This window comes from Eucyclogobius newberryi, unplaced genomic scaffold (genome assembly GCF_026437365.1).
Source record: "Eucyclogobius newberryi isolate DKJ021-1_F unplaced genomic scaffold, fEucNew1.0.hap1 SCAF_22, whole genome shotgun sequence".
Classification (NCBI taxonomy): Eukaryota; Metazoa; Chordata; class Actinopteri; order Gobiiformes; family Gobiidae; genus Eucyclogobius; species Eucyclogobius newberryi.
This window is the reverse complement of record NW_027315857.1, coordinates 15,240,428-15,263,104: the sequence shown is the minus strand read 5'-3', so window position 1 is coordinate 15,263,104 and position 22,677 is coordinate 15,240,428. Positions and strand designations below refer to the sequence as shown.

The following is a 22,677-nucleotide window of genomic DNA, read 5'->3' as shown; positions in this document are numbered from 1 at the left end:
TCATTTTAAGTCAGCTGGAAAGTCAGAACTCGTAATGTTTAAGTGGGAAATAAAAGACTTCACAGTTACATTTAAGCATCATTAAACCCAAAATGACATTAACAATAGATGAGGTCTCAAACAGGATGGAGCATGGGTTTCGCACTTAAGAGGAACTAAGTAGCTCTAAATTATCCAACCTATGGAGCAACAGTAGTTCAGATGGTAAAGCAGGCATCTTATAGGAAGGTTGGCAGTTCAATCCCAGCTTGTTCTTGGGCAAAACACTTTGTATTCATGTGATGTGTGAGTGACTGACCAAGGGCACTTTACAGCGTGTTACAGAGTGTGCAAGGAGTCAATAAATAATGCATTCTAAAGCAAGTACAATAGAGCTCTCTGTAGATTTTGTTTTGTTTTTTTATGAAAAGCTAAACACAGAGAATCTTTAAACTGTACAAGCGTCAACATTTGTTTTTGCTGAGAACGCCAAGAAACAAAACCCTAACCCATCAAGAGAACGTTCAGAATGATAGCGCTCTGTATTTGGACAGAGCGATATGAATCTGGTCACGGCGTCAACCTGGGCGACTTCAGATGGCCGTGATTGACAGCTGGATTTGCCATTCCGGGGACACAAATGGGACTCAAAAGGCAAAATAACACATGGGACTGAAAAACATTGAGGATTTCTGAATGACTGAAGCACAAAACGCAGTTAATCTGAGGGGGAAAGGGTTTGCCCAGACTCTTCGAAAAGAACGGACGTGTGTATTCGTGATATCAGGCAAAGAAGGCGCTGTATAAATGGTCACAGCTAGGATCTGTCCGCCGGTGGGCCACAGTATCTACCAGTGTTCTGTGTCGGGGGCGGGATGCAAACCACTCGGAAAAGCACTCTTTCCACTGAGCTCCGAGTCTAGCACATTTCACTTCATATCTTTACATGGAATGACATCGGCGGGCCATCGGACCAGCTGTTCTACTGCCCTGCGCCGCGCCACAACCCATTTGTCTCATGTCAACATATCGATGTTAGAGCCTGGTTCACGCACGCAGCTGTCCGCATCCCCTTAATGCAACTCAACGGGTTTTCTGAGGACAAGATGAAATTTGGGATGAAAGCCACAATTTGAAGCATTCTTATTCCAGCTGTTTGTTGCCAAAAGTAATTTTCCTGGCAGGCTACAGAAGAAATCTAATACTGCTTTTAACCCACAAGCACAAGAATAATGCCCCACTTTGGAAAACGATGATACGCCTCTATGGAAAATCAATGCTGTAGTGAAAACCTAATCCTTACAGTCCCTACACAAAATTTTGTGCAAACGTTACCTGGTTAATTAAACGAATCAAATAGCTCCCTCTTGTGTCTGAATGATAAACGTGGTCGAGCAGAAATATTGCGATTAAAATGTCAAGTTAGACTTCTTTATAAGGGCCTGCGCAATGTAAATCCCTGTGGCTCATGTATTCATTATTTACTTTGGAGTAAGCTAATGGCAGAGGTAATGGCATGGCAGCTTTCCATTGCCCTCTCAAAGCCTTGTTTATCACGGCTGCTCCGACTGAGGGACTTATGATGATTGTCATTGACCTTCTGTCTGGTGGACTTAAAGCTCTCCCGCATCAGTACAGCCGCTGTCAGCGCGAGAAACCGCCGTTCTAAAACCATGCAAAAAGGCATCGAGGTCATCAGAAGTGCAAATGACTCCTGCCACACAAGCTCCATGTTCTTACTTTGTCTTATTTTGCATACGACATGTTCAGCACAGTCACAATATCACATTTCAGAGTCATGAAATTTATGGAGGGTTATATATGGAGGGTGGAAATATTGCGATTTTACAAGTAATCACGATTAACGGTAAAAGGAAAGCAAACTTACTGTATTTCTTTTTGTTTCAACTCACAAATATGTATTCCTGCGAGTGAAAAATTTGTTAATTATAACGATTAACTTGCTTAACATTTAATACAGCAGAAAATAAAATAATGGCAATAATTATATCAAATAAGGTACATTTAAGCATATTGGTACCTCATACTAATAACTGATGCGTGTTAAAAGAGCTACTACCGCGCTTATAATAGCTCTTTTAAGTATTATATCTGTTATTGAGATGAGCATGTGCAAGTAACATTTTTGGTGTCAGGCCCGTCACCCGCTCGTCTCCCTGCAAATGTTATTGCTTTGCCTGGGATGTTCCACAGCATTGTTTTAAATCTGTGTAATCCCTCATTCGTTCAGGAGTGTTCCAATGTAGAAAAGGTTGTCATTTGGAGAGAGAAAAAAAAAGAAGACTATTCAATTTCCATCCAAAGTTATTTTCAAACTGAAGGAGCTGGTTTGAGAAACTCACTAGCTCAGAGCGTATCAAGTAGAGTTCCTCAGACTGAAAATGACTGCGGGTGGAAGTCGAAACATTGTCCAGATTGTCTACAAAGTAAGGTATTAAACTTATCATTTTTATTTACATTTTGAAATGCATGATAAAGATTTTGTTTTAGTCGCAAAAATATTGTAATAATAATGCAAACTGTTCATTTAAATGCCATTCTGTGGAACCGTCCAGGCAAAGCAACACTATACCATTAAGACAAGCAGATGGCAAAACCCAAAAATTTTACATCGTGCACTTTTAAAACTACAGTAACCGTCGACCTCATGAAGCACAATAATTACCTCACCCATACTTTAAAACCACTGTATACAACTAAAAACATATATAACAGAAAATGTCTTCTTCTGTCTCCAGGTTAACACGTGCACTTGCATTGATTCGCAGTGTGCCCATTCCACCTGGCTGTTTTTCTATTTAGGCCACAGCTAATTAGTCTTAAATGACCACTCTCCATCTTCATCAGGCCCGGAAAGAGCCACAAAGGCAGAAGACAATGGCTGGCGTTAATTGACGGAGAGTTTGACAAATGAGTGGAGTGTGCAGGGCGTGGGACACAAGGTGAATTAAAAAGAGTCAACGTCAACGCCTGCACTGCACAGAAACGTCTCGGGGTAGAAAAAAAGAAACAATTACGAATATCTAGTAAATCTAAATCCCCAACATATATTAAAACATGGTTGTACATGTCTTTGTTCACAAATAAGACCAAATTTGGATGGACTGTACCTTTTTTTTTTGAAGCTATAATCTTATTTCCCATACCTTCAAAACAACAATATTGCCCACCTTGCAGTCAGGGAGTAAACGTTGACGCCTGCGCTGCACAGATACGCCCAGTGGATTTTACAGACAAAACCAAACGGTTGCATTGTAATCCTCCCGTCACAGTTCCTTTTGTTTTGCACTTCTCTACTCATTATCTTTTCTTATAGCGCTCTTGTTCCACACTGCGTATAAGAGCCAACGGCCCCACTTCGCCGCTCTGCTTTTCTCTCACACAAAGTTGGACGTGGACGAGTTGTTGCAGTCAGCAATTATGCGCCCCACGTCTCACGTCTTCCCCTGCCAGGTACAACACAAACTCAACAAAAGGTTAACCACAGGCTGTACTACTATGTGTTTTATGTGTTTTTTTTGTGCTCCTGAAAGCTTTATGTGTAACGCCGTATTCATTCTTCTTTCAAGTAACTGTATTATTTGTTGGATTGGAACACTAAATCCAAAATTCATAGCCCTGTATCAAAAATGCATATTGAATTGAACAGTTTTTTGTTGACTGAACACACTATGATAAGTTTTTACCACGTAATTACAAGCTGTGACACGTTACATAAGCACAAAATAAAGTGTGACCATAGAACGGTTACAACGCTGCAAAAAGAGACAATTAGACAGTGGTTTTATGTTTAAAACAAGGACAGAAAAGGCAGAAATATTCCTTTTTGTGGTTAATTTTATGGTCTTTTCACACGATGCCTAAAAAAAGTACTCTTATCCATATTCATTACATCTGTCATTTGCTCTTAATGTCATGGTGAAAAAAACATTATGGTTTGACATCCTGAAATGTTATAATTTAACTTTAAGGACATTACGAATACCCTCTAATTAGTGACATAATAGGGCACTAATTCACACCTTGGATATGTAAGTGTATATTTCACACTCTCAGGTGATGATCACTTCAAAATAGACACTCACAAGTGAGAATAAAGCGGTTAGTGCTGCTTAAAGACAATTATTGTTTATGGATTATTGTGGTCAGGAGGGACCAGTGGACTTACAGAAATCGCTGAAGACAGAGGCAGAGCGGTTTCAGGTCATTAGTACCTGGCTAATGCTAGTTTACACATTATTGCATGGCTATGTTACTAAAAAGCCTATGTGCAGACTGTCAACCGCACACTAAGTCCGTGCTCTTGAACGCGTCGAAGGCTTGTCTGGTGCAGAGAGATTGTGCACGAGGATGTGAATGTTAGATGTAAACGTCCACAAAAGTTGACAAGTTGTCCCTGCTTTAAAGTGTCAGCGACTTGCCACTGTAGACAAGGATGAAAGCCCAGAACTTCTTCTTGAAGTATCAACCCTTTTCAATTTTATGCACCATTTGTCATGACTGTCTAACAGCCGAGACGAGCAACAGCAAATACATGTGACCGTACATACATTTGCAAATGTATTCTTCACTACAATGGTGTACATGCTTTAATCCTCAGTGAAGACATCAAGTGACACTTAAAGACAGTTTGACTTGACAAGCATCAATAACAAAGTGGGACAAGCTTCTTATTTAGACTTGATTCTGTGCATTCTCAGGAGGGGGATCGACGCAAATGCAGCTGGATGATCAAAGCACAACTTTGTGCACCAGTCACAGAAACACAGCAGGGATGAAAGACACCCTGAGCATTCAGCTAATACACTTGTCAATCAATGTGCTGGACCTGTAGTCTGGTTGCCATAGGAACAGGTACAATTATTTGCCTATAGCTTATGCAGGCCACAAAATGCCCATGTTTTAGTGCTGCTCAACTGTTTGTGAGTAAACACAGTGATCACCTCAATTATGTTTGGGTCAGTCTATCAATGTGTAGCTTTTGACAACACTGAGTGAATTAGGGAGAACTAAATAGGCATAAGATTAAACACACTTACCGGTGTCCAATATCAAACTAAAGCTAAAAAAAAGAGCTTGAACACATGGATTTCCCAAACTTCAGGGCCCTAACAAAAATGCACAACATTTAAATGAAATTGAGGCAAATATTTTCATGTGGCAATTCATGAAAGGTCTCCTTAACCCCCACGGTTAACGACTGTTCCATTGTGGGACTTACACTTTTTGATTCACAATACACATCCATTTAGAAAAAATATGTATGACTCATACTCTCTCGCCTTTTTCCCCTTTTATTTAAAAGAAAAAACCCATACTATAAAGACGTACAATCTGTGGCGGTAAATGCACCTTTTCAGTTGGCTGCCAACCGCCATTAAAAGTAACACCACAACATGACTAAAGGCCCTTACCATGCCACTGAGGACATCCAGGAGGAGTACATATACAATTTAAACAGTGTACTACAGCTCATAAAAACATGGCATGTTTTAACAATCACTTCATTACTTGGTTAAAAAGACGATTAATTACACTTAACTTGTTGATATCAGTGGTCTTTTTTACAATGGCTGATCCCCAGTAATTAAAAAACATAATGGCATTAGTAACTACCGCATTTGTGGGTGGTGGCTCTTATGTTTTTGAGTACTTTGCAGCATGAAGTCAATGGCTCTCTATGCTATACTATACATCTCTTTTGTTGTCCTTGGCTTCAGACTCCTCCCTTCCTTCCCCGGCACTCATGACCTCATCATTCAGCGCCTCCCTTCAGTGATCCCACCCGCTCACGCCTCCGCCACAGTCTGCAGTTTCCCCACTCGACCTCATCGCTCCGTGTGTGTGTGACAGTTTCAATTCTCTTAGTGTCCCCAGCTATTCAAATACAAACAGACTTTTTATCTACCACCATCGACGCAGCAACGACTGAAAACAGATTCAAATTCGTCATCAAGATGTAATAAGGAGGACTAAAAGACAATCAAATCTCAATCATAGTTATATTCTCGAGAACAGTAGATAGACGCAGGAGACGTTAGCGGGAATAAGTGAAATCTTCTTCTGCACTTTGAAAACCCAATCAATTTAGAATAATCATTTGTAAAAGAACATGTTTTGTCAAAGCCACTGAGGAGACATGCCAGGAGTAGTGAGCAGCCAAATTGCTATTGTGCAAGTGTGTCTGGAATTTTAAAAAAGAAAGTAAACTCCACAAAAAAGCCTTGCGGAAAAAAAAGTGTGTGGAAAATCTGGAAATAGAGGTGAGCACGAAAACGATTCTGCTTGTACAACTCTGATCACTGGTGGTGGAATCCAACTGGAAAAGCAGAGACCTTTGCCTCATTAAGAGAGCAGGTCCTGGTTCTTCTCCCACAAGAATCCATCTTCTGTCAGAGAGTGGCACATCTCAACAAAAAAAACATTTACCAAAACACTTACTCTGTGATTTCTTCAGTGACCGTGTGTTCCACCTGCAGCCTGGAGTTCACCTCGATAAAGTAGTGGTTGTCGTTCTTGTCCACCAAAAACTCCACCGTGCCTGCGTTCTCGTAGCCCACCTGCAAACGCACAGCAATAGTACAGTTTAAGTATGTGTGAGGGACGTCACAACATACTACGCCATTTTGACAACGTTCTACCATTCAAGATAAGATCATCCTTTATTGTCCACACATGGGGAAATTCCATTGTTGCAACGCAGGTAGATACAGAGGAAAAGGACAGATAACATAGGAAGAACTCTTAATAGAAGAACTCTTCTAAACAAAAACTCTTCTAAACAAAAACTCCTATAGACAAAACCTCTCATTTCCTAATTCCACAATAATAATAATTCCACAATTCAATAATAATAATTCCACAATTCAACAATAATAATTCCACAATTCAAAAGGTTTGAATTGTGTTTATAGTACCGTAAATAGATTTTGGAAACGGTCCCCACTTTTCTTCACACAAGTTAGAATTTGCTGAACTTTCATAATGCAAATGTTTTGACCCGGTTTATTGTTAAAACATCAAGTCAAAACTTATTATCAAAATGTCTTTTTTTTAAACTAATTTCAAACAGAATGTTATTTATGCGTTTTCTTTGTGATTTTGTGCATTTTATGTGTTATGTGCACTTTGTATTGTGTACAAATTGGGCCAAACAAATACATTTTGTTTGCTTGCCAATGTCTGAATACAGGGTATACTGACAAAAAAAAAGCAAAAGATTTTGAATTCAAATCTCTGGCAAAAATTATTCAACCATGAAATATGCAAACCTATGAGTTATTTCAAATATGGTAAAATACTCATTTAGCTCCACAGAATGATTGTATTGATTAGTAATTCTAAACTGAAATCGTACACATCCCATCTTCTATGAGAGCGCTCATGTCAGGCCTTAATGCAGATATAATTACACTGAAGAATCGCCTCGAGGATTTAAAGGGACTTTTTTGTCCGTTTCTTGTAATGCAATAATGAGATAATTAATCAAAGATGGCTCATCAGTATCTTTCTGCCTAGCCATCGCCATGACAACTGTAATCCTTCACAGATACTGTACAATTACTGCACAGCTTAATGGAGCTACATTAGACTCATATCAATATTTAATATACGTTGACCTTTTGTAGCAATAGTGAAATAAAAAAGAAAAGGGGAATGGGGGTATGCCAGGCTCCAGGGGGTATACCAGGCTCCAGGGGGTATACCAGGCTCCAGGGGGTATGCCAGGCTCCAGGGGGTATGCCAGGCTCCAGGTGGTATACCAGGCTCCAGGTGGTAGGGGGTATGCCAGGCTTCAGGTGGTAGGCTCCAGGGGGTATTGCCAGGCTCCAGGTGGTATGCCAGGCTCCAGGGGGTATGCCAGGCTCCAGGGGGTATGCCAGGCTCCAGGGGGTATGCCAGGCTCCAGGTGGTATGCCAGGCTCCAGGTGGTATGCCAGGCTCCAGGTGGTATACCAGGCTCCAGGTGGTATACCAGGCTCCAGGTGGTATACCTGGAGCCTGGTGGTATGCCTGGTGGTAGGAGAGATGAACAAATGCTAGCTTCCCTCCGACATGCTAATACAGGCATGCAGGAGACTGACGATTTATGAACCGAAACTCTGAGCTCAACCTTTGGCATCACAGAGCGCAGACATTCAAAATGCAGTGTTTTCTCAGGTTCAGAGAGGAGGACTTTCAAACCAGGATTTATCAAACTGGCATGAAGGAGCTACATACAATTCCATGTATGTTTTTGTTCAGGGTTAGAGCGTGATTAAAAGCTCAATAAAGTCTATTTAGCATTATATGTGTCCTTTAAACGTGTTCCATTGTGTACAATAAAGTTAATTATTTTGTTTGTTGCAAAAGATAAATGGGTCACTTTAGGCAGGGCGTAGAAAGTGGAAATGTAAGCTTTATGGTAAATAAATGCTCTCATTCACTATGTATAGCACTCAAAGCACTTTACATCAAGGAATCACTCGGGCACTAACCAACCAACCAACCAACCAACCAACCAACTGTGTGTAACCAACCTTACACAACATAAAATATATAACATGCACTTATATAACAATACTTCAGTTAACACATGATTTTGGGCAATGCACAGAAAATAAAATAAGGGAAAATGCAGATTAAAGTGAGCTTGGGATTTGGACCCACAACCTGCTAGTTACTGTGGAATCAAGTTCCTACTTAACTAATAAACAAGAGGATGGAAATTGTGGCTGCATTTTAGGTTGTAAAAAGATAACGTATTAAACTGTGCAATGATGCAATTTCTCCCCCTTCTCAAAACTTTGAGGCAGAACTTAATTATTTTCATCTGATAAGTGTATTTTTATGTAGTTGGCAATTAACCATTTTAAAAACACAGTAAAAAGTACAGTATTTCTGCTATTTCTCTGGCATAATAGTTTCTACATCTCAAATACATCTTTACCCTTCTAATCTAACATAAAACCTGACAGTGTGATCGAATGCATCCACTGTGTTTTTGTTTTGCTTAAATCACCTCGTTTCACATTTACATCTACTGTACAGCAAAGCAGTATATGCAAACAGAAACAACACAGCGGAAATAGTCAAACTCCAAATACGGCTTGATAACGGTCTATTTTTCTCGGAGGTGTGTTATAATGGCCTGTACGTGACGTTCATGCTAAATGGTTCAAACAAATTCCATTGTTGATTATGGCAATGATTTCTGATTGGCGCCCAAAAACATTCCACCAATTTACCCAATCATACGGCTTACTTTTAGTTTCTCAGATCATCACTGATTGTTTTAATCAAGCCTCGTCTGCCAACTTAAAAACTCCATCCACAAATGAACAAAATACTGGAAGAGGAAAAAGCAAAACAAAATTAAGAGACATTGGCAGAGAAAGTGCATCTAAAATCACACACTGCTATAAAAAAAGGACTAAAAACACAGAATTTTACACTTTGAGGTTATTGATACAGAGCATGAGAAAAATTCAAATATTATAGCTGCCAGGCAAGTGTAGTGCTCATTGCTTAAATTTATCTTAATTTGCAAAGTGCATCAAAATCCGTCAGACAGGAATGAATAGCTTTCATAAGTGTCTGAAAGCTATTCAACTTTAAATTCTCAATGTCCCAAACATAAAATTCGATCCCTTGGATAGAATGTTTGCATTCACAGTTCCAAATTTGGTATGCTAGAAGACTGGACCAAATAAGTATTAGCCATCCCTATGGATGTCCCTGTGGACGAGCGTCCATCTGTCTATGTCAAATTGGACTCTGAGGCCCCCTTGTACTCATCATTAAATCAGTAACGGGATCGTTTAAGCACAGTTTGGCGAGTAGTGGGGGGCTAAGTGGCTCCATAGACAAGCGTGTTAAAAGGACGAGTGGGTTTAGGGGCAACACCGGGACCTTTCCTTCTGCTGGTGCAGCCCAAGGCTCAGTCTATCAGAGCCCATCAAACACTGTCCAGTCAAAGTGGTCCACACTGCAGTGACACAGCGGGCGAGATAATAGGCAATATGCTGACACATGCTTCTGACTTCACAAAGCCAACAAAACAATTCAAATGTTGTTCAAAACGTTGGTCACATAATTAGAAATATGTATTTATTCATTTATTGGTAAGAAATTGGGTCCACAAACTTCATGATGTGGCTTCAAGACGTTCCTTCCGTTTTCAGTCACACCTGCATCTCTAAATATTGTAACTTTGATTTAACAATACATTTCCTCTGGCACATTTCCTATATTATCCACTATGTAACCAGCGTGTACTTGTTCTCACCAACATCTATTAGAGCATTCTTTAGATGAATGTGTCCTTCACCCGGAGCAGCGCGTTGTCACTACACCCACGGAACATACGGCCAGTGATAGATTTGGTCATATTCGGAGAAGGTTAAGAGCAAGTTGACTCGGGCTGAAAATTAGCAATTTACTGTATGGCGTGTGTGCTTGAGGCCGAGAGCACACATAAACCGTTGCAGCAGTATATGAATTATATGTGCATTCAAGCGTTGTGCTCAAGTATATAAGCCCGCTGTGATTACCAAGGAGAAGGTGACTTTACTCAGGGTCATTGTTTTAATACTAATCATAACGCGTTTCATTTCCTACAAGCTCAATTTCTACAAAAATTATTCATGGTTTGCTACGTCATCAAGGGATGCGAGAAAAAATGTCATATACTTTATACACTTTATACGCTTGTATTTCACAAACTTATGTTGAGGCAGCTCTACAATTGAATTGCTTAGGCAAGGCAAGTTTATTTGTAGAGCACATTTCATACACAAGGCAATTCAAAGTGCTTCACACAGCAGGAAAAATGCATTCAAATCACAAAGAAATTACAGAAACAGAAATACAATAAAATTAACTAAATTAAAAATTATCAATCCAACTGATCTAAACTAATAAAATCACAAACAAAAGAGAAGAGTACAAAGAAAAAATCCTTTCAGTCATATGCGCAGCTAAACAAAACTGTTTTTAGCTTAGATTGGAACATTGTCAGAGTAGAAGCCTGTCTCACATCTTCAGGAAGAATGTTCCAGATTTTAGCTGCATAAAACTGAAACGCAGATTCCCCATGTTTTGTCCTGACTCTGGGCACCAGCAAGAGGCCGGTCCCTGAGGTCCTCAGAGTCTGAGATGGTTCATATGGCACTAACAAATCCAAGATGTACTTTGGTGCTAGGCCATGGAGAGACTTGTACACAAGCAGAGCTGCTTTAAAGTCTCTTCTCTGAGCCACAGGAGCCAGTGCAGAGACCTGAGAACAGGACTAATGTGATGGTACTTCCTGGTTCTGGTCAGGACCCGAGCAGCAGCGTTCTGGATGTACTGCAGCTGTTTTACAGCTCGTTTGGAGAGGCCAGTGAGCAGGCCGTTACAGTAGTCTAATCTACTGGAGACAAACGCATGGATAAGTCTCTCTAAATCTGGTTTTGACACTATATTTTTGATTTTGGCAATGTTTTTTAGATGGTAAAAAGCTGCTGAGATTTGACGTGGCTATTAAAGTTCAAGTCTGAGTCCATTATATGGGGAAATAAATCTTGTTTATGAAATCCATTGGAAAAATTTAAATGAAAACCTACTGCATTACATAAACGGCTTGGTTAAACAGAATAACACTGCTGTTCACATGTATTTGCATATTTTCTGGTGGTCTGTCACTTTTTTATGTATGGTTTTAAATGCCTGGACTGTTCAACAATATGGCATTAAACAGGTTTTTATTACCCCCAAAACATACTGTTGGTACTGTCGCCAATTTTATGGTATTTCGCCCCTTTAAAAAGTTATGTAATCCTAAAATATTGTGAGAATTAATATTGAGTATCACAGTATTGTATTAAATTGAGGTACTCTGTGATTTCCAGCCTTTGTCAATATATTTCTTCCATACAAGGATGCCCGTTTGTGTAAAACAAACAGACCACGACTGTTTCTGAAGTTGTGTTGTGTGTGCATTGAGGTATGTGGAACCTTTTTAATGAGTCTCAGAGGGTTGAGGCAGTGGGGAGCGCCAGATCCCTTAAACGGGACTAATTTCGCTCCACAGACCAGAGCTCTGCCGGTTCAGAACTTGTCTCGATGTTTTACCAGACTGAATCGATACAGGTGGGTTTTTTGAGGACGACACAGTGATCACATTACGCCCAAAGCCTATTATTGGTAGTGTTATGACAGCTCGCTTCATTTGCACCTCCATACGCAGCAAATTATGGAGCACCACGTACTGTTAGAGTTTAACGAGTCACTTGCCGATAGAAGCGTTTCGTTTTCTTTCTTACGGCTATCATTTTTCTCTCAGTTCAAGTGAAAAAAATACTGTATTTTCCGGACTATAAGTTGCACCTTTTTTCATAGTTTTGGCCGGGGTGCAACCTATACTTATAACTATACTCCAGAGCGACTTATGTGATATTATTTGTTATTTTCACACTTGCAACCGCATTTCATACTCCAGGTCAACTTATGTTTTTTTCTTCTCCATTATGCACTTTCTGGCTGGTGCGACTTATACTCCGATGAATTAACTATTGTAAATTTCAATATCTTTCTAAATCATTACAAACCATTTAAACTAGTCGCGTTCATCACATTTAACATCATAATGGTGTATTGTTGACTACAAAAACAAAGCTCTATATCAGTAAGTATATTTCACTCCAATTCGTTGTGTTGTGCCAGTTTCTCGCAGTTCCTGAAATATTCTCCCTAAAAAGCGTTCACAACAGCCGACAAAGTTTGACAAAAAAATAATCTATCAAGAAGATGAAGCGGAGCAGATTCAGGCGAGAATTTGTTTTGATTTTTTGGGTCTTATTTTTGCTGTTGCTCTGTGAAGTCTGGCATCTCCTTCAGCTTCAGTAGAAGTGTGTGTAGTCTGCTCTCGGGAGGAAAATAAGAGTCACAGCAGCGGCTCGTACAGGCAGAGGTAATCCCCAAGTGAAAATGAAGGAACTGGGGAGGGCTTATACACTTTATTAGGTAAACCCTGAAACCAACCGATTGTTGTGGGTTTTTATAGTCAAAATAAATGGGTGCCCAAGCGGAATTTGAAACGCTATTTTATGGTTTTGTAAAAGTCAACTGTTTTTTGGCCAAAGCTTAGGGGGAAAATATTTTGTCATAAAATGTTGCATCATTAAATACTGAAGCGTTTTTGTGCGTGTGTTGTGTGGTTGATTTGCACATCTAGTCCTAAATAGCATATAACAGCCTTTAATAAACCAAAAATTGTACTGTTCTTATAATTAAAAGGTGTACAATATTATTCTATAGTTAACATGTTTGCGTTACATATTCTCTTAAATGTAGCTGCTTATGACAGCGATTGCTTGGCGCCCGACTTATTCTGACAGCATTTTCCCTGCATACTTCGGCGTGTTGCTGACCACTGCAAATTCACCTCCAGATGTGAGTGGTAATTAGTTCCAGGAGGACGCTTGTGTGGAGCTTGACCGGACAGGTGAGCGTGAGATGAGTCACACGGTTTATTTATGCCTTCAGCTCTCACACCTCAGAGTTTTTAAAGGAGACATATTATGCTTTTTCAGGTACTTTGTATTAAACTCAAACATAAGTGGAGGATCAGTTTACATTTTGTTTGTTGTGAATCACAGTATTGGTCAATAAAAGCTTAAGAATAGAAACTGGTTCATTGACTTCCTGTTCAAAACTGCAGTGGCTACATGACATTTAAGAACCCAACATGTGTCACTCGAGGTCTTACTGTCTCAATAAAATAGAACAGGAAGTACAGGGATAGGGGGTAAGTGAAAAAGGAGTTTTTTCTGAGCGCTCAGGTGCAGGACAATACAGGTTTACTCAATCATGCATTAATCAATCTTAATACACCATAAACTCATTCAAGAAGATTTTGCATAAAGTTACATGACGCCTCTTTAAAAATGAACCATTAAACATTACTAATATTAACATTCGACTTCCCATAAATAATTGTATTAATCAAGTTTTCCAGTTGTACCAAAATGCACCAAATAATCGCAATTATGCAGTTTTTTTCTCGTCGATAAGCCTCATTTATAGCAGTCTTCACAAGCTCCCTCAGCAGATGGATTTCTTCATTTAAATCAGGCCTTTTATTGCGCTTAAGAACAAACGGCTTTGACATCCGTAAATAGAGAAGTCACTGAGATGTTACGATCTTCACACTCAAGTATCTGTTTTAATGGGATGAAAAGAGCTCGGATTTGGAAGAGTTGTGGCTTAGCGCTGCCTTAAAGTGTTTTTCGTTGTCTTGCTGAACACACGCTTTTCTTCGCCCGTGTGCCGCTTTCGCTAGCTTGGCACATCCTTTTCATCCCTATCTCTTCTGTCTAAGCGCAATGGTGATGCCAGGATTCCTCTCGTATCGTACGGGTGTGAGGCGCCCTCGCCAAATGTGATCTCCTCTGGCTTTAGAAGTCGCGTCTCGTTTGATTCAGCGGTTTACGATTGGCCTTGACATGTGCGCGCTGTCGAATGAGCGACGCCTTAGTGCAAAAACAGAATAGCAAATCAAGACGTTGGGTTTAAAGCTTGTTCCAAGTCTGCAGGGCGTCTCTACTTTGGACAAGTTTATCTTTATTTGAGCGCGTTCAAACAGACATTTGGAGTGGAGTGAAAACCATAACCATTTGCCGTGTCTTGTTCTGGTCACTCAAACACGTATCAGCCAAGGTCCTGTGATCCAGACGGACAATTTAACAGAGTGCTTTTCGCGGGGTATCGAGAGCGCACACACACTTGACTGGATTGATTCAAGCACAAGGGGATAGGCCAGGCAACAAAAAAACTGCAAAAAGTGTAAAAAAATATATATATATATATATATATATATATATATATATATATATATATATATATATATATATATATATATATATATATATATATATATATATATATATATATATATATATATATATATATATATATAAAAACAAATATAAACTTCATAGTCTAATTAAAAGTGTCATTTTCCCAATCAACAGGATCAAGTAAGATTATCAATCAAATAGTTAATCCATGCAGTTTTTGAACAATACTTGGACCCAAACAATTTTAGACTTATAGCTAAAAAATCTGTTCGGCATTATTGGGATTTTTAATTAAATATCATTATGGATTGTCTTATTTAGAAATGTATAGCCTTACAGCCTCTTTATTTCTACATTCAAACATTTCTCTTGTACAAATGAGCTCATCACAGTAAATAAATCAGGCTGCTAGGAATCAGGAAAGTGAGGAATACATTTAGACCGCTGCAGAGTTTTAAATGAACTAGTTCTCCTCTTCATATGTTTTAAGACAGTACAAATCAGGTTACAGAAGCTTTAATGTAGCCTGAGACTTGAAAAGAGCGCCTCTCTTTTAATTAGCATCAGTACAAGGGCCCGGAGACATGAAGACTCAACATATTGTTGTAATATCATCCGTTCGGTCTAGGCATGCTTCCATTGTAGAAGCAGGACAGCGTTACTGGCAAAGAAATGTCAAAAAGGACCACGCTGGAGGTGTACTTGGTGCAGTTTAGTGCAGTTTCACCATCGTTTAGAGCAGGTTTTCTCAAAGGGGGTGTCATGGCGTAAGTGGGTACCACAGAAACTTGTAGATTGTGATGGAGTTTTTAGAATTAAGACAAATGAACTTATGGGATTTTGGATTCATGAAATAATAGTTTTAAACCATTGAATAGAATATTTGTTTTTTTTAAAGAAAACAATCGCAATTCATGCAACAATTAGTTACGCTCTCAGAGTGCTTTTGATGGGCCATGAGAAAGGGGAAACGTAGAGCAGAAGCACACATCATGAGAGATTGAAACGTTTTTCACACTTTATTTCATGTAAAACAAGCCAGGAACCAGAGAAATATGACGCGCTGTATTCTTATTCCAAGCGCGAGTCTTATGTGGATAAACGTGATCAATTAGCGGCAACACACACATTATTATATGTGCGCCAATGATATTTGCCTTGAAATATGAACAGAAAAGGCCGCTTCACATGTGTGATTGCCCAGAAAGAGGAGGAGAGAGCAGGTCCTTTCTGCTTTACAGTTTTATCAGCATTTAGTCTTTATTAAGGCTTCAATCTGGTTTTGTATTGCCAATATGTTTTCAAATCATTGCCAAATAAAAATTGCTTGGTTGGCAAATTTTAAATTGATTAAAAACAGCAATCGCCTCAATTATATTCTGTATATGTGATTTACAACTTACACAAGAAGATATGTATTTAAAACGAACTGGGCTAGTTTAAACTTGCAGAAGGCCAAAAATAAAACCTTTAAAACCAGAACTCAAAATAACATGTCTGCTTTATAATATGTATTTTATGAAGGTAAACCTCAAAAGGGGGAGCCTATGAAGTGAACTTTGGTGTAAAACATAGGGGTGCCTCAGGAAACATTCTTTTAGTGGTGGCCCTGAGCTGAAATGTTTGAGAACCACTGGAGAATTAACAGCAGGTTTGTGGTTGGCAATTTCATATTGCTCACCTCCTGATTATCTCCATCAAGGACACATTTCCAAAATGCCAGCAACTGTTTGTCACTGAACATGACTTGTGAAGAGGTCATTTGAAGGTCAAGTTTAATGCCCAAGTGATAACCACGGTCAAGACTGTGAATTTTCTCAAATTTAGAACTTTCACGTTGAACAGAAGCGGCTGACATGATGAAACGTCCCGGGGCAGGAGAGTAATGGGGTCCTCTTCCTGCTGTGTGATGCAGGGAACGCACAAATCAATGGAGCGGTCGATGGATGTGACATGTTAAATGGCTGCGTCTGCTCACATTACTGCGTGTGTCTGCAGTGTGTGTGCGTGCGTGCGTGCAAACATGCAGCCTGACATAAACCTGCTTCACACACGACTTCATAGTGACAGGACTGCCAAGGCGATGATTGGTGAGCTTTTTTAAAGGAAGAGTAATAAAAGTTGTAAGTTTAGTTCAATAAACATTTAAAATTCAAAATTGGGACTGCCTATAAACTTAAATTGCCTGGCTTTGCTCAGGTGACACATGCTTCTGTGAAAACCAAAATGCCGAAACATTTAATTCCCGTTTTGGTTGAGCGGTTTTACACACGTTTAACACATGGAAATGAGCAGTAGTCAGACGTACTCAGCATGAGCGGTTAGAAATTATATTAAAACCCAATTATAATTTAGAAAAGGGCAGGTTTTTGGCCCCATTTGAACCATTACGGTGCAATCACTTTTGGCTATGGATGAATGAAAGTCATTCGCTCAGAAAATACTCGTGTACTTTTATGCACAATGCAAAAGCTTGAAAAGAAAATGAGATCATTTTAATAGGACACTTTATGATGCCATTCCATCAACAAAATGTTTCTGGCAGAGCTTCGTGCATTGCTGTTGGAGAGCATAGAAGAAACATATGTCAAATAACACTGTGCCTTCATTTCTACTCTCGGCTCCCAGGGAGACAAGAGGGCTGGAGAGGGGGGAGGAGCCATCACCTTTACAAGAGCTTCTGGGTATTTTTTCTTCCAAACAAAATCAACTCAGAATCAGGACAAACATGAATAAAAAGGTACAGAATATAAACAGAATGTAAGGATAACAATTTAGTCAAGTCCAAAAACTAAATGCATGGAATAAATACATGGGGAAAAAAGGTGCTGTACCATTTTATTAAAAGGTCCCATTTCTAGTTTAATGACTAAAACATTTCCATTTGATCCAGGTGAATCTTTTTCCCACCGGTTTAGGGTGGGCAACATTGAACAAAAATGAATAAACTTTGGGAGTATCGACAACAATATTCAGAGGTGTGTTTTTATGGTTGTAAATGAATTGTGCTCAACAAATACATTTTGATTGGATTGATATTATGTAAATCCCCCCCAAAAATGTGTTAAAACATATCATTAAAAGTATTAGTTGAGGTTTAATTATCAGACGGATGCAAAATGCCTGTAAAAGTGCAGAAACAACTCCCTCTATCCTTTTATTTTGATTATTAATCAAGTATTTTTGTAACTGTAAATTATACTAATCTCAAATCTTGCAGATCTTCAAAACAGTCGCAGTATTATCTAAATGTCAATATAATGCCCACCTCTAAACCGGGTACAGTCCATGTACAGTTTGGATTTAGTGAAATGGCTTTGGATTTGAAAACTTTTAAACAACAAGTCCCTTTTTGAGGAGTGTTGCTGCTTTTAAAATAATTTACACCATAAATTACACCATACATTTAGTAGTTTGCGTGCACTTCCCAATGTCTTGTGTCTTCTCTAGTCCCTTGCAGTCGTCTTTTTCTCTGCCGTTCCCCCTTGTCCCCACTTCTTTTCATCTCTGCTGGGGATTGTGGAGTTAATCTGGTGCCAAGATTGGCTGTAATCTGATCCAATTCTCTTTCACACGATCACATTCACGACACACAAACTCGGCAATGCCCACTTCTCTAATCCCTCTGCAGCGGGGATGAGCCAACACCACGGCTGAGCACCCATGGGCCCCGGGAAACACAATCTACCGAAAAGGAAAAACAAAAAGACCCTACAGTACAGTGAGGCGCCCAGATCACATGAATGCCCACAGAATGCGGCAGCCAACGGCGAGCGAGATATGGGATCCACTGTCCAACATGCGCCCACACACTGAAATATAATACACCAGAGACAAAAGGACTGGGACACAATAACTGCAATTCTAGTTGTGCATAGGGATAACACAAGAACTGTAATACCACGAGAAGGCTTTGGATTGTGTCAGATGGTCTTATTTAAAGTGCTAAACACATTTCAAACAGATGGCTTCATAAAATAATTGAATTTTAAAAATCCAAATGGCCACAAATTAAGGACTAGGTATTTAATATCACATTGTATGGACCCATGTTCAGGGAAATGTAGATAGAATTTATTTGTACGTAGCCCTTGATCAGAGACTTGTGGGTCTAACTGGCACTTATGGTGACAGATGTGAGGTGCTGAGCCTTCCAGTGTCAGTATGGTTGAATATTTGGCCCATTTAACTTGTTTTAGCAACCATTATTATCTTCAGAGCACTTCAGAGGTTGTGTGGTATCAGTTGATCAAGAAATCAAACTTGCTTACTTTAGTCATTGTCTTTCGATATGATAATTGATTTAATGTTGGTACATTCTTGTTTCTAAAAAGAGAAACGTTGGCTTTTATATGATCACATCGTAACTCATTATCTATAGACCTATTGATCTGTTCCAAAAAAAATATTTCAAAAAGGACTTTTATTACATTACAATTGTGTTTTAAATTGTGTAAATACACCATATTTCAGCGGTGGCCTGTTCCCTGCGAGCATGTGAGCAGCTAACAATAGTGTAGTGGTGTAGTGTAATGTAGTATCAGTGGCGGTGGTTAAAGACAGATTGGTTCTGGACTGAACAACAGGAGCTTCAGTTAATATGACTCATGTATTGCTCTGGGTGTGCTCAAGACCATGTCAGACGCTGTATAAACAGGCACAGATCTATACTCTGAATAAACAAGTTACTTATAGCAGCGTCTTAATCCACAACGTTCAGGCTGCAGATCTCTCAAGGTTAAAGACGACTAAAGACGCGAATCAAACTAAATTGGTAGGCAGGCTATCGGCGTTTATGTTTTTGCAGTGCAAGATATGGATCTGTAATCTGGTTTACGACAGATTGATCTGCGTCTCACTCTGAATTGAGTTCTACAAATCAATCTGCAAAGTCTTATAGAAAGCAGTCAGGACGTTAAAAGAATACTTGAAGCAGAAAACCTATACAGTGTCTTCTTTCTCATCCACAAAATGTACAACGTGCCATTACTGTGTGCACGTTTATGAAAAATAAAACTGGACGTCGGCACTGCCATGTTTGTTTTGGTTTGGGTCGTCGTGACTTCCGCCCAAACCACAATGCTGCTCTGTGATTGGTTCCAGTCTTGCCTGCAAATTGAGAATTCATCTTGCTGGCAAAGTGGATGGATCCGTGTTCTAGCCAAACGCAGCCTACCATTTAAAACAGATGGTGGGCAGCTAAAATGACTTGTTAAAATGCAGATTTAGTTGGAATAAAATCAGTTTCTCTAAGGACTTAGGTAAGAGAATTCGTCAGTTCTAACATCAGTGAATTTTCTTTTTGATATTTCCAAACAAGTTCCAACGCAATCAATAGGGAGTAGTGGCTCTGAGGTTATAACATCAGATGGTAGGAAAGTGGCACTAGTCCACCATCTGAGGTTATGACATCAGATGGTGGGGGCAGGGGGTCTATGCAATTCTATGGGAGATTTTCTATGGGAGGAATATCTTAAATCCCTGCTCTGGCTCACTGTACATTTTAGAATCCATTTGAAAATTCTTATTGGTCTAATAGTGTGTTTCTAAAAGTCTCAATGGCATGGCACCTTCTTATGGATTTGCTCTCCTCCAGCCCCATGTCCCATCTAAAGCCCTGCGCTTTGCAGACCAGCATCTCCCGGTGGTCCCCAGGATCAGGCTTAAGACCAGAGGAGACGGGGCCGTTTCTGTTGTCGGACTAGAGTTGTGGAACACTTTGCACATCAGAACTGCACAATCACTTGAGCACTTTAATCCCTGCTCAATACGCACATTTCATTGTATGTTGTTCTGTATACGTTGTCGCCTATATGTATTATTGTCCGAACAGAACTTTGGTAAGCTCTGGCAGTTTTTAAACGTGCTTTATCAATCAAATCAAATTTTGAAAATAAAAATATAAAAACATTGATCCCGATATTTTTTGCTGGAGATTGGGTCCACAAACTTGTCATGTTAATCCCATGTCTTAAAGTCCTTTCAGTTGACAACAATCATGTCTTTGGAGTTAAATAATAGCACAACTTTCTGAGGCTATTACTGTATATAAAATATATGTATATTTGTATATAGTCTGGCAGAGAAGATGTTAAACTTTATGCCAGTCTTTGTTTCAGGTTAATGTAATGATAATTAGACCCATTAACACATTTCTGTTGGACTGACATAAAATCAGGTATCAGTTTTAATTGCGACTTTCTCGTTGATCTGCTTTTATAGTTATTCCTTCTATATTTCCAGTATGAAAGCCTGGTCGCCTGCTCCGAACCTCCAAACTGTCCTTCACCTCGTCAAATATGTCTCCGACAATCATCATCTTCATACACAACCAATTCACATTCACATTGTGTTCCGAGGTTGCGGTCCTTGAATCCTGCTGGTTATTGCGTGGAAGAAAGAAGGTTGGACGTTTCTACATTGACAACACATTCATATTGTGCTGAATAGGTCTCATTTCATCTCTTCATTCTCTCAGAGCATCAGTTAAGGCAAAGTCCAGTCAATTGGTTAAGTGTATGTTCTGAAATGTGATGTAATGATCTCAGATGGTAGGCAATGGTCTTTAAAAATACAGATGAACCTTCTCATTTGATTGAGATTGGCTCCACAAACTTGTCATGTTAATCCTAGTCCTTTTAACTGACGATACAGTTTGAGTTGAATAATAATCCCCACTCCCACAAAAAATTAAATATCTCGTCTAATTACATTGAACTTTGAATCAATTTGTGTTTCATGTGGCTAAGTGCAGTAATTACAGAGATAAACCATAAAATAGGTCAACAAATCTACAAACTGACAATTAAACAGCTAATTTTATCATAGAATTTAGCCCCAACCTCACTAAATGCTGCCTAATAAGCTATTGCTTGACTATACCGACAGTTTGATATTTGGGATGTAGATACAAAGCTGTTAGAATTATAAATAGAAGTGTGTATAGTTATAATTCTTAGCATGTTTGGATGAGCTCTTACACTAATGTCAAATGGTATAGAGTACATTTGTTTAGAAAAGCTGGATTGGTGCTCCAGGATATCATCATCCATTCTCAATCCTCATCACGCTGCGTCACTACTGATCAGTGTGCAGCTCTTTTGATTTAGCCATCACAGACAATAACCATTATGCCACGTCTGACCAGTGTGGCGGATCTACAGAGTGAGTCGTGATTGCGTTTTTCGAGGTCACAGCCGGGCAGATGGCAAAGAGAGGACGAGTCAAAGCGACAGGAGGGGAGACGGGGTGGCCACCGCGGCATATGGCTGGACAATCTCCGCAGACACAGAGTGCGACGTGGAGTTGGGAATGAAAGGGAAGCTACATACAAAAATCAAAAGCTCTCGTCGGCATACGGCGGGTGAACCTGATGGATCCTGGCCAGAATAATGACCCCGTGTGATGCAACTGCGATGAAAGAGGGGCCATAACAACACCCCACCCCCCCCACCGCACATGCACTTGCCATAGCTACAGTCCACAGCGAGGAGCAACAACAGCCCTTTGAACGGGACTCTCGGACTTATATTTAGACACTAGTGTGCAGAAACTGACCACATTTTGGGATAAATTCTTATGAATGTAAAATCAGGTTTGTTAAGTAGACTTGTGGTGGGTCAGGGCGTCTTCATTTTCAAGCACCAAAATTAAACGGGTCCATGTTTTTGCCTCTTCTTGCCGCCCAACATGGATCGATCTGCTCCTTTTGTGTGGTTCACATCGGAACTCGCAGCATTTCTGTGCTTTTACTTGATTCTCTGGCTTTATATTTGCTCCTAAAAGAAACTTGAGTGACTAAAAAGGTCAACTTGGTGTTGGGGGCCATTAGAAGTGCTATCAAAGGAGCATTCATAAA

The 22,677-nt window shown here is 39.6% G+C and overlaps 1 protein-coding gene across 1 annotated transcript in view; it reads right to left on the bottom strand.

Annotated features, from left to right (window-relative positions):
* LOC140372094 (pyruvate carboxylase, mitochondrial-like) overlaps positions 1-22,677 on the bottom strand; it is a 340,452-nt gene that overhangs the window by 277,695 nt on the left and 40,080 nt on the right. The window contains exon 9 of the mRNA XM_072459379.1: positions 6,442-6,560. Coding sequence (XP_072315480.1) covers positions 6,442-6,560 — 119 coding nt within the window. The remainder of the gene's footprint in view (positions 1-6,441; positions 6,561-22,677) is intronic.